At 42.8% G+C, this 13766-nt stretch overlaps 1 protein-coding gene across 3 annotated transcripts in view; it reads left to right on the forward strand.

Annotated features, from left to right (window-relative positions):
- LOC122550344 (diacylglycerol O-acyltransferase 1-like) overlaps positions 1-13766 on the forward strand; it is a 135930-nt gene that overhangs the window by 77133 nt on the left and 45031 nt on the right. For all 3 annotated transcript variants that reach the window (XM_087987670.1, XM_087987671.1, XM_087987672.1), the window contains exon 3: positions 8263-8303. In XM_087987670.1, coding sequence (XP_087843796.1) covers positions 8263-8303 — 41 coding nt within the window. The remainder of the gene's footprint in view (positions 1-8262; positions 8304-13766) is intronic.

Below are 13766 nucleotides of genomic sequence, written 5' to 3' on the forward strand. Positions count from 1 at the left end.
CAGGAATGAATTAATTGAGCCTACCGAACAGAGAGAGGATGAAGTCAGAGTAAGTGATGTTGTTTATATCAGTTTTAAAAAGGCGTTTGATAGCTTTTTTAAATCAAACTGTTCAAACATCTCCTGGCACATCTCCAGAGCATGTAGGATCTGGACCTTCTGGTTTAGAGATAGGGATGCTACCACTGTACCATAAGAGCCTTTTTAATAGGTATCTCAGCCAACCTGCTCCCACTTGTGATGAGACCTCTCTGGAGCAGGTGGCACTTGAATCGGGCCCTTTGACCCAAGTGTAGGACTGCTATTACTGCACCATGAGCCTAGGAAAGTATTTGATAAACTTCCTGATATTAGACTTAACAAAATTGAAGCCCTTAAGATAAACTGAGAAGTACCAGCATCTAAAAGGATAGAAAATGTCCATCTGTGTCTCAATAGGCAGTCAGTCTTTTAGACCGAACTGAAGTCTGCATAGAGCATCGCAGTACTGAATGACGCCGTGGAGGAGTGGGGAAAGTGTAATTTTGGAATTTGTAGGTGACATGAAACTTTATTACAATGTTTTGCACTGTTTACTACATTTCAAGAGGACATAGACGTATGACAAAATGGGCAGACATGGCAAACTAAATTTGATGTACGAACTGGAAGGTGATGCAGTTTGGCAGGAATAATGAGACACCATACAAACTAAATGGCACATTATCAAAGAGGGTGCAAGAGCAGAGACATTTGGGGATGTTTATGTACACACCCTTGAAGGTGACAGGACAAGTTAAAAAAGCAGTTAATAAAATACGAGGTGCTGTGCTTCATAAATAGACTGCAGACGTTGGGAAGCTATGCAAAGTATCAGCTGGCATGATGTATCTAGCTCCTAGCACTGTATTCAGGAAGGATGCCAAGGCTTTGGAAGGATTACTTAAGAGATTTACTAGGGGAGTTCTAAGCATTGCGGTTGCAGATAGATGTAGAAGTGGTTAGCACTGCTGCCTCAAAAAGACAGGTCCCTGATACTGATTCCACTCTCTGGCAACTGTCCGTGTGGAGTTTGCACATTCTCCCCGTGTCTCTGTGTGTTTTTTCCCCACAATCCAAAGATGTGCAGGTTAGGTGGATTGGCCATGGGAAATGCAGTACAAGGATACAATAAGGGTCTGGGTGGCATGACCCGATGGGCCAAATGGCCTGTTACCACACAGTAAGGATTCTATGATTCTAACTGGATTGCTGCTCCTAAAACGGAGCAGGCTGAGGGGAGATCTGGAAGAGATACTTTAATACCATGAAGGATATCAGCAGTATACTCAATGGGTTCAATTTTTGACTTGAAAGTATTGGGAGAAAATATTGTTGGGATGCCGAGGGCGAGCAGGGAAGGGGGGCTGACTTTGTAATTGCTGGCGTGAAGCCAAAAGGCTTCCAATGTTGAGCCAGGGTTCTAATGTGGGATGAGACTAGCCTGCCTCAGATTATAAAGGCCACAGGGTATAAATTCCTACTAACTTGGCATATGTGATATAATCTAACACAATTTGAGCTCTCTCCAAATTTAAATTTAGGACATTTCCATTCTAACATCACAACCTCTGAGCTAAATGCGGTAGGATTATAAATGAAGGCTTAGAAAAAAAGCTGGCACAGAAAGCAACGCCAACTTGTTTTAGTCACTTTCATTCAAAACAGATGGAATATGTTTCACTGTAACTTCGCATGGAATGTAGTTTGATCTCCCCATATGGTGAATTCCTGCCTGCAGCTGATGCACTTTAGTAGAGACCAGAAGAGGATGGCGTACTGGGTTGTGATGTGTTTCAACTCTGCATCTCCTTCTAAAATCCCAGATTGTGAAAGCAGAGGAACTTACTGCTCACCCTCTGATAACTTAAGTAGCTACTCAGTTGGCTGTTGCATGTTCCTTAAAGAACAAAGTTTTTTCACTCTGCACTTTGGGGAAGGAGGGGAATTGGGTATGTATGGCTAACTTGTTGTCATCATCTAATTTTTCCCACTTTATTATCTTGGTGTAATTCTTTGCTGTTTTAATATTTTGTTCAATCATCTCACCTTCCACCAGCTTTGCACAATTTTGTATTTCCTTTGAGTTTGATATTATCTTTGACATTTTTTAGTTTTCCAGGTGGGTCCACCCCTTAAATGTAATTTATTTGAGTGTATCTATTCTGGAGTATCCCCTTAAATGTTTGCTAATGCATTTCTAACGACCTGTCCATTGATCTCAGTTGCCAGTTCACCATCACTAGCTCTGTTTTCCTGCCCTCATATTTAGTTGTACTGTATTTAAATTCAAATTTAAATTCAAAGTAGCTTTTGGGCCCACAGCATGGTGACTCAGTGGTTAGCACTGCTGCCTCACAGCACCAGGGTCACAGGTTCAATTCCAGCCTCAGGCGACTGACTGTGTGGAGTTTGCAAATTCTCCCCGTGTTTGCGTGAGTTTCCTCCGGGTGCTCCGGTTTCCTCCCACAGTCCAAAGATGTGCAGGTCAGGTGAATTGACCGTGCTAAATTGCCCACAGTATTAGGTGCATCATTCAGAGGGAAATGGGTCTGGGTGGGTTACTCTTCGGAGGGTCGGTGTGGACTGGTTGGGCCAAAGGGCCTGTTTCCACACTGTAGGGAACTAATCTAACTTTGAACTTCTCCTCATTTAACTGTATATAAAACTCAATCATACTGTGATCTGCTGCAGCCCGCTTTCATCGAGGTCAGTAATCAATCCTGTTTTGCTGATCAAAACCAAGTCTGGTTTAGATATTTTCTCATCAACCTGTTCAAAGATGTTATTACTCACCTCTGGAGCAGGCCTCTGGACCAGAGCCTGCACCTTATGTCTGGTAAAGCTTGCTGTCTGGTTGATACCATCACATGTTGGATGAAGAAATTAACCCCAAAACATTCAGTTAATTCCCATCTGGTTTTTCTAGTCCAAATGTAGATTAAAACCCTGCATGATAATTGTCGTACCCTTTTGGCAAGTTCCCCACTAGTTCTTGCTCAATACCTGGTGCTACCATTTAGTTTAATATCAGAGAGTCTGCACAAAACTACTGTCACCTTTCCTATCATTCTGTTTATTATTTCCAGCATGAATTCCTTCCCCTTTTGCCTTTTCTACACTCTTGAATTCCCTATAACTTCTCAAATTTGTCCTTGCCTTTACTTATTTAGTTTAAAACCTGCTCTACTCCGCTAGTTATGCAGGTCACGAGAACACCAATCCCAGTTTGGTTGAACTGTAGACTCTCCAATGGCACGCATCTCACTTGTCGCAATATTGGTGCCAGTGCCCCATGGGCTTAGAACCCTCTTCTCCCAAACCAGTCTGTTGGGCAAAGGTAAAAGATGGCAGTGCTGCACTCCTTTACTTTGGGTGCCCCATTTTGAAGTCACGTTATCCTCTCTCTGAGCCTGATCAGATCATCCTATCGTAAGAGGTGCCTGCTTCCTGGTACAAAAAGATCCTGGTAACTTCCCCCTCCTTGATCCATCAGTGTCTGCAGTTCAACCTTCAGCCCAAAAAGCTCAAGCTCCAAGCTGGTTATTGTTTAACGGAAGAGCTAGTTAAGGTTGGTTGGATAAATAAATTGAAAGGGTTTTGTAACAAATGAACAATGGAAAACATTAATAAAGCCTCAGATGTTGGATCAGTTATAAGCCAGTCAGCCCATTCATCTGCTCTGCCCCAGGACCCTTGATTCCCTTACTGATTAAACGTTTGTCTATCTCCGCATTGAATATATTTAATAACCCTCAACAGCCCTTCTGTGTAAAGAATTCCTCAGAGTTGCTACCATCGCTGTTTTAAATGTATAACCCCGTGCTGAGACCATGCTGCCTGGTCCTAGACACACGCACACCTTTCTGCATCTACTCTGTCAAGTCCTCTAACAATCTTATGTTTCAATAAGGTCACCCCTCATTCTTAATTCCAATGCAGACAGACCCTACCAACTCGATCTCTCCTATTGAGACAGACCCTACTGACTCCAATCCCTCCAATTAAGGCAGACCCATCATACCATATAGCAGCCTAGGTGAACCTTCTCTACACTGCCTCCAATGCCAATACAGATTGCTATAGATACAGAGCCCAGAACTATTCACTGTAATCCTGACGTGTGCTCACCTATGCTTTTGGATAGTTTTAGCAAAACCTCTCTCCATTAAAGCTCTATCTTCCTTGCTATAAAAGCCAACGTTCTGCATACCTTCCCTATTACCCATTGGGAGAAAGTGAGAACTACAGATGCTGGAGATCAGAGTCGGGAAAGGGTGGCGCTGGAAAAGATGATTAAGGGCTTATGCCTGAAATCTCCTGCTCCTCGGATGCTGCCTGACCCACTGTGCTTTTCTAGCACCACCCTTTTCGACTGTTACCCATTGAACTTGAATGCTGGCTTTTCCAGAGTAATGGAAGACTCCTAAATCCCTCTGTGCTGCAGCTTTCTGCAATCTTTCGCCATTTAAATAATACTTAGCATTTTTATCCTTCCTGAAAAAAAACATATAACCCAAATTTCCCCATACTTTATCTGCCAAGTTTTTGCCCACTCTAACAACCTGTCTGCATTTCTCTGCAGACTCTTACCATCACCACTCCTCACCACTTGCCTATCCACCTCCTTTTAGTTCATCCACAACCTTAGCAATAGTAGCCATGATGTGGAGGAGCTGGTCTTGGACTGCAGTGGACAAAGTCAGAAGTTACACGACGCCAGGTTATAGTCCAACAGGCTTATCAAGCTTTTGGAGCGCTGCTTTTGGTGTGTGCTTTCCTGCATTTCTCCTGACGAAGAAACAGTGCTCCAAAAGCTTGTGGTTTCAGATAAACCTGGTGGACTATAACCTGGTGTCATGTGACTTCAGACTTTGGCAGTGGAATGTTCACTTGCCTCATTTAGGTCATGAATGTATGTTGTAAAAACATTGTGGACCCAGGACTGCCTCATGTCATCCATTGGTAGTTACAATAGACAATAGGTGCAGGAGTAGGCCATTCTGCCCTTCGAGCCTGCAGCACCATTCGTTATGATCATGGCTGATCATCCTCGATCAGTATCCTGTTCCTGCCTTATCTCCATAACCCTTGACTCCACTATCCTTGAGAGCTCTATCCAACTCTTTCTTAAACAAATCCAGAGACTGGGCCTCCACTGCCTTCTGGGGCAGAGCATTCCACACACCCACTGCTCTCTGGGTGAAGACGTTTTTCCTCATCTCTGTACTAAATGGCTTACCCCTTATTTTTAAGCTGTGTCCTCTGGTTCGGGACTCACCCATCAGCGGAAACATGTTTCCTGCCTCCAGAGTGTCCAATCCTTTAATAATCTTATATGTCTCAATCAGATCCCCTCTCAGTCTTCTAAACTCAAGGGTATACAAGCACAGTCACTCCAATCTTTCAACATAAGATAGTCCCGCCATTCCAGGAATTGACCTCATGAACCTACGCTGCACTCCCTCAATAGCCAAAATGTCTTTCCTCAAATTTGGAGACCAGAACTGCGCACAATATTCCAGGTGCGGTCTCACCAGGGCCCTATACAGGTTGCCATCCTGAAAATGCCCCTCTTGTCCCTATTCTATCTTCTATTTAACCAATCTGTTATCCATGCTGATATACCACCTCCAACATCATAAGTTCTTACTTCAGCAGCCTAATGTGTGGTACCTTGTCAAACGCCTTCTGAAAATCCAAATATATTAAATTCTCAGCTTACCCCCCCCCCCCCCCCCCACTTTATCCTGCTTGTTACTTCCTCAGAAAATTCTAGTAAATTTGTTAATTAAAACAATATTCAATAAAAAGATTACATTGAAAAACAAAAACCTGACAAGGTCAGTCTTTGGCTTTTTAAGGAGATTGAGGAAAGTATTAGATTAAAAGAAGAGACTTGTGATTTTTCAATAGTAGCAAGCTGAGGATTGGGAGTGTTTTCGAAACCAGCAAAGACCACCAAAATTTGACGATAGAGGGGAAAGAGAAATTATTTTTTTCCCCCCTCACCAGTGTAAAAATGAAGAGGGTAGCTAAAGTAGCTGTTAGTCCCTCCAAAGAGGAGACAGGAAAGATTATCATGGGGAGTGAGGAAATAGAGACATTGAGTAGCAGAGTCATATGGCATGGAAACAGACCCTTCGGTCCAACCAGTCCATACCGAACAGAATCCCAAACTAAACTAGTCCCACCTGCCTGCTCCTGGCTTATATCCCTCCAAACCTCTCCACTTCTAACCCAAGCTTCTCACTCTCTCCAGTCATGTACTTATCCAAGTGTCTTTTAAACGTTGTAATTGTACCTATGTTCTCTATTTCCTCAGGAAGTTTTTTCCAAACACGAGCCACCCTGTTTTAAAAAAAAAAATTACCTCATCTTTTTTAAATCTCTCTCCTCTCTCACCTTTAAAAATGTGCCCCAAGTCTTGAAATTCCCCATCTTAGGGAAAAGTCAACTATCACCAACTCTACCTATACACCTCATTTATTTTATAAGCTTCTATCAGGTCACCTGTCAACTTGCTAAGCTCCAGTGAAAAATGTCCCAGCCTATCCATCCTTTCTTTATAACTCAAACCTTCCATACCCAGCAACATCCTGATAAATCTCTCCTGAACCCCCTCTGGCGTAACAATACCCTTCCTATAACTGGGTGACCAGAACTGGACACACTACTCCAGCAGTGACCTCGCCAATGCCCTGTACAACCTCTACATAATGTCCCAACTCCAAAGGACTGAGCAATGAAAACAACCAATCAGAGGTAAAATGACTGGGGGAACTTGAGACTCAACTCTACCATATCCAAGGACCTGGTGGCCTATGTTCTAAAGAAAGAATTCCATTATCTGAGCAGCAATAATGTTCAAACTTCCATAGGGCGTGGAAAATTCCAGAGAGCAGATTTAGCAGATGTAATAAAACTATTCAAGAAAGGAATTGCAAGTAAACCAAAAACAAACTTTAAATCTGGCAGGCTGTTTTTGTTAGGCAATGTTTGAGGGTTATAGAATATAGATAGGGAATGGAGTTAAGAGCCAGTCAGTACAATCTAATAGGCACAGGAAGGACCGATCGTTCCATGTTCCTACGTGAGTCCTATTGAGAGTTGATTTTGTTATGGACTAGGCCTGACCCCTCAAAACATAACGCCCAGACCATAACTTTGCTATTTGTTTGAGGGAAGTGGATATTCCTGGAGTGAAATTAGCTGATCTGACTGCCAAGTTTTAAACAAACAGAATTTATTTACAAAATTACGGAATGAAGCGCAAAGAACAGAAAATAGAATGCCAGATAACTTATCCTATCCAAAAACCTGACAAGACTATCCCAACTTAGTTGTTCTGAAAATACTTTGAACAGTCCCAATAAGCACATCCCTAAGTACAAAGAATAAATATAAAACAAAGCAGGGTCTGAAGTTAGAGAGAGAGAGAGTGTGTGTACCCAGCTGGATCTCTCTCTCTATATTATATATATGTATGTGTGTGTGTATAAAAAAAATACATACACACACACACACTCAACACACATACACACACACTCTCTCTATACACATACACACTATATATATATATATATATATATATATATATACACATACACTCTCTATATATACACACACGCGTGCACACTCTCTCTATTCACACACACACTCTCTCTCTATACACACACACTCACTCTCTCTATACACACACAGTCACTGAACTGAATTAAAAACTCTAATCTAAATGAAGGCTAGCTGGCCACTCCCCTTTGGTTATACTTTTTTTTAAATATATGAAAGCCTTAGGCCAGAGGCATTATCTGTTAGATTAGACTAGATTCCCTACAGTGTGGAAACAGGCCCTTTGGCCCAGCAAGTCCACGCCAACCCTCCAAAGAGTGACCCACTCCCCCACTCTATATTTACCCCTGACTATGGGCAATTTAGTATGGCCAATTCACCTAACCTGCACATTTTTGGTTAGGGGTAAACAAAAAGGGCCTCAATAAACCTTTCAAACCCAGATTAGTGGGAGCCTGGCCAATTATCCTGTCTCTTGGAAAAAAGCTCAAGGGCATAGTAACCTTGTAAAATGACCAACTTTGTGGCAATTTCTACACCGATCTTTGAAGTCCAGCTTAATTGAGAAGACATGCAGTTTGTATGAATTAATATCTGTAAAGTTTGATATTGCTGACACTATTAATGCAGGTTGGTTATCAGCGCTAACACATTTTTAATTTTCTTTCACAGATTTTGAGCAATGCTCGTCTTTTTCTGGAGAATCTTATTAAGTAAGTATTTTTTGAAAATCATTCCTGACTTTTTTAAAAAAAAATTATCAACAGCCATTATGAATGTGAGATAGAGAAGATCAATTTACGATTCGAACTCATTTTGAGTATATTTCAAGCCCTTGTTGCCCTCTTGAATGTGGAATGTATCAAGGGAGTTGTGATATCGTCACACTCAAGATACAGCATTATCATCCCACTTAGTTCACAGCTGAGCCAAATTTTGTGAAGAGGAAGGGACTGAATCTCTTCAGCAATGTCCTGTCCCTCTGACAGAGAGAAACCGGGAGATCCAGGATGTAAATAACTGAGAAATCGAGGCAAGTGTACACACAAGCATTGAATCTTTGGAAAATATAGCACGGTTACAACTGTGCAAGTAATTTTCAAATGTTAGAGTTGTGGAACAATTTGTGTAATAACCGCTAATTGTGGTTTCTATACACAATACTTTGAACACACTGCATACTTGAGCTAATGTAATGTTCATTAATGATTACTGCTTCATCCTTTCTATTCTTTCCTCCATTTCCTCAGCTGCTTGTAAATTGCTTGGTTTCTGGGGCATCAGCTGAGGCCAATTCTGCCTTTTGAGTACAATATTAAGTCAAAGATTGTGAATGTGCTCATGCTCTGAAAAGGAGGAATGTGCAGGGCTGTGGGGCAAAGGCAAGAGAATGACACAAAGTGAATGGCACCTTTGGATTGATAGCACACATTGGAAGTGGGTAAATATGATGGTGATTATTGAGATATGGCTGCATAATGTCTGAGTCCTGAATGTCGAGGGTTATGGTGAATTCAAGAAGTTTAGAAAGCCAGTTAAAAGAGGTGGGGGCTGTACTGTTAATCAAATTGGTGCAAAATATGTTACCGATCTCAAAGGCACCTCGAGGTAGGAGCGACTGCAGGTTAGTTACGTTTTTCTACTAGTATGAAAGGAAGACGATCTTTAGACTAATATCTTTAAATAGTCTTTTGGCAAAAAAACAGATTTTCAAAACTTTTCATCGTGCGCTTGTTAGGACAGTTCAAACAAAATGCCAAAGTAAAGGGGCAATAACATTTATACTGAGAGAGGAGAGTGCTGCAGGATGGGTCTATGAACTAATGGAGGCATTGCTGTGGAGAGTGTACCTGACAGTTAACTAACAAGCTTTGTATAAATTTTTAACAAGACAGGTTGACTGTGATCAGAGTTTTGCCCTGAGAAGTGAGCCAGAGAATGATTGTCGTTTTATTTTGTTGAATTGAAACAAGCGCTGTGGTTACCTTCTGTCCAAAAAAGGAACAGGACCCTGTTTATTAATATATGTAGGCCCCAGTGCACGCACCGTTACTGAAAACCCGGCTCTCGATGTGCGAACTCCACACAGACAGTCGCCTGAGGGTGGAATCGATCCCAGGTCCCTGCTGCAGTGAGGCAGCGGTGCTAACCACTGAGCCACCCAGGCATTTCTCCCACACATCCGTCCTCCTTTGCCAGTAGAGGCATTTCCTGTTATCAGCCCAAAGGTTACCGATATTTACCTTTAACTTGTGTTCCCCGTTTGAGGCAATGGTCTAATTATTTTTCTGTACATTTAATTTTCTACTTATTGAAGGTTCCTTCTTTGACAGTTCCATTGTATGATAAACCTGAATGTTTTTAATTTTTCCTCATTACTGAGACTCCAAGCACTCCAGTTTATGATCCTGGCTCTTCACTGCACTGCCTCCAGCACTTGAATATCTCACTTTTTGATGTCTGAAATTGCTGTCTAAACTTGTGATCTCACTTGAGTGCTCTCACATGTTATGAACTCGCCTGACTGTTCTCAGTTATATGGTCCTGCATATTGCTGATCTGTGCTAGTTTGCTGTTCAACCTATTGTGTCTTTTAAAGGCCAGTTGATTAGAATGCAGGACAGGCATGTTTCTGGGAAAATGAAGGGCAGGAATAGCAGTATTCGGGAACCTTGGATGGCAGGGAAAATGATCAGTTTCGTCCAAAACAAAAAAGGAAGTGTACCTAATTTGTAGGCAACTGAAAACAGGCTAAGTCCTTGAAGAATATAGAGAAAGTAGGAAGGAGCTCAAGTGGGGAATTCGGGTTAAAAGGAGCTATGAAATGCCCCTGGTCAATGGGGTTAAGGGGAATCCCAAGGCCTTTTGTCCTTATACTACGAGCAAGAGGGTTGCTAGGGAAAGGGTAGGCCCAGGAGAATCCCTTCTAAGGGCTTATACCCGAAACGTCGATTCTCCTGTTCCCTGGATGCTGCCTGACCTGCTGCGCTTTTCCAGCAACACATTTTCAGCTCTGATCTCCAGCATCTGCAGCCCTCACTTTCTCTCAAAGGGTAGGCCCACTCAAGCATTCAGGAAGCCGTTGTGGTTCTGTTCGCCGAGCTGGGAGTTTTTGTTGCAAACGTTTCGTCCCCTGGCTAGGCGACATTATCAGTGCTTGGGAGCCTCCTGCGAAGCGCTTCTTTGATGTTTCCTCCGGTGTTTATAGTGGTCTGTCCCTGCCGCTTCCGGTTGTCAGTTTCAGCTGTCCGCTGTAGTGGTTGGTATATTGGGTCCAGGTCGATGTGTTTGTTGATGGAGTTTGTGGATGAATGCCATGCCTCTAGGAATTCCCTGGCTGTTCTCTGTCTGGCTTGCCCTATGATAGTAGTGTTGTCCCAGTCGAATTCATGTTGCTTGTTGTCTGCGTGTGTGGTCGTTTCGAAACGACACGACCAGCTATCTTTAGTAGCCACACATGCAGACAACAAGCAACATGAATTCGACTGGGACAACACTACTGTCATAGGGCAAGCCAGACAGAGAACAGCCAGGGAATTCCTAGAGGCATGGCATTCATCCACAAACTCCATCAGCAAACACATCGACCTGGACCCAATATACCAACCACTACAGCGGACAGCTGAAACTGACAACCGGAAGCGGCAGGGACAGACCACTATAAACACCGGAGGAAACATCAAAGAAGCGCTTCGCAGAAGGCTCCCAAGCACTGATGATGTCGCCTAGCCAGGGGACGAAACGTTTGCAACAAAAACTCCCAGCTCGGCGAACAGAACCACAACAACGAGCACCCGAGCTACAAATCTTTGCACAAACTTTGAATTCAGGAAGAAGGTTGTGTATGGAGCCAGAGAAAATGAGTGGGATCCTTAATGAGTACTTTACACCGGTATTCACCAAAGAAAGGGACGTGAAGCATTGAGGGATATTGAGGTTAGGGCAAGGTATGTGAATACTCTCTGGTAGGTCAACATTATAAAGGTGGAAGTGCTGGGTATCTCAACACACGAGGTAGACAAGTACCGAGGGCCAAATGGGATCTATCTCAGGATACAGTGGGAGGCAAGGGAGAAAATAGCTAGGACCTTAACGCAAACCTTTGCATCTTCTTTGGCCTTAGGCGAGGTTCCAGAGGAAAAGAGAATGGCTAATGTTTATTTCTTTAAGAAGAGAAACAGATAATCTAGTTACAGGGTGGGGAGTGTGATATCAGTGACTGGGAAGCTGTTGGAGAAGATACTGAGAGACCAGGTTTATCCATGTTTGGAAGCAAATGGGCTTGTTAGTGATAGGCAGCAAGGGTTTGTGTGGGGAAGGTCAAGTCTCACCAACTTTGTTTGTGTTTTTTGAGGAGATGACCATGTTTGAGGGAAGGGTAGTGGTTGTTGTCTACATAAACTTTAAGGCATTCGATAAGGTACCTCATGACTGGCTGGTACAGAAGGTAGAGTCTCATGGGATCTGGGGTGTGCTGGCTAGATGGATACAGAACTGGCGCAGTCAGTGTGGGGGTGGAAGTGTGCATTTCGGAATGGAGATCAATAACTAGTGTTCTGCAGGGATCAGTGCTGGGACCTTTGTTTGTAATAGATGTAAATGATCTCGGGGTAAATGTAGATGGTCTGATTAGTAAGTTCACGGGTGACACCAAAATTGCCGGAATTGCAGATAGTGAGGAGGATTGTTGAAGGATTCAGTGGGATACATATTGCAGATTTGGGCACAGAAATGGCAGATGGTGTTTAATTTGGACAAAGATGAGGTGATGGGGGTCCAGATTAGAATGGTGCTGGAACAGCACAGCAGGTCAGGCAGCATCTGAGGACCAGGAAAATCGATGTTTCGGGCAAAAGCCCTTCATCAGGAATATTCCTGATGTAGGGCTTTTGTCCAAAATGCCGATTCTCCTCGGATGCTGCCTGACCTGCTGTGCTTTTCCAGCACCACTCTAATCTAAACTCTGGTTTCCAGCATCTGCAGTCCTTGTTTTTACCACAAAGATGTGGTGGTGCATTTTGGAAGGTCAAATGCAAGTGTAAATTATACAATAAATGGCAGAACCCAAGAACATTGACACAGAAATGGATCTGGGTGTATAGGTCCACAGATCCCTGAAAGTGGCAACACCGGTGGGTAAGATGGTCAAGAATGCATGCAGCATACCTTCCTTCATTGGCCAGGGTATTGAATATAAAAGTTTGCAAGTGATATTATAAGCTGAATAAAGCTTTAGCTAGGCCATATTTGGAATACAGCGTGCAGTTCTGGTTGCTATACTACCAGAAGGATGTGGATGCTTTGGAGGGGGTGCAGAGCAGGTTGTTGCCTGGTCTGGAGGCCTTTTGGAGTGAGGAGAGGGTGGACAAACACACTGGAAAGACAGGCTGAGGGGCAATCTGATCAAAGTCTGCAAAATTAAGAGGCTCAGACTGTGTGGAGAGTCAGAGGTGTTCTCCAAGGGTGGAAAGGTCAACTACACAAGGGCACAGGTTCAAGGTGAGAGGGGGGAAAGTTCTGGAGAGAAGTGTGGGGTAAATGTTTCACACAAGGTTATGGGTGCCGGAACAAATGCCAGTGGAGCTGGTGGAAGCGGGTACATTAACAACGGTTACGGTGTATTTTGATAGACACATGAACATGAAGCAAACAGAGATAGATACCATGTATAAGCAATAAGTAACAGATCTAAATAAGGATAAGGTATCAGTGCAGGTTTGATGGGCCAACGGGCCTGTTCCTGTATTGCATTGTATAAACTAATTGGGTTTTTACATTAACTGAAAGTTTCATGGCCACATTTACTGGTACTTTTATTTCCAGATGCTTTAAATGTTGATTCTCAGACTATCATAGTGGGACCTGAATTCACTTTCTCTACATTTCTGGTCGAGTAAAATAACATCCACAATACTGTCGCCGTGTAACTAAAACAGAGCATTACTCAAGATGGTGTGGCTGTGTGTTGGAATTTCAAAGCTGAGGATTCTGGAAGGGGATTTCCCAATCCAAACTGAGCAGCAACATTGCTGTACCTACCCTGAATTTAGATTCAATTTGATTATGGGGAAACAACAATTTGATTATTGTTCTAGTCTATACTTCTGAGTGAATATAGCAGTTGTCTGCAAGTTTACTTTTAGTATAATGTAAGAAATAAAATTTGAAATACTTTT

This window comes from Chiloscyllium plagiosum, unplaced genomic scaffold, assembly GCF_037043375.1.
Source record: "Chiloscyllium plagiosum isolate Xiang-an unplaced genomic scaffold, Cpla_swu_hap1 HiC_scaffold_5, whole genome shotgun sequence".
Taxonomy (NCBI): domain Eukaryota; kingdom Metazoa; phylum Chordata; class Chondrichthyes; order Orectolobiformes; family Hemiscylliidae; genus Chiloscyllium; species Chiloscyllium plagiosum.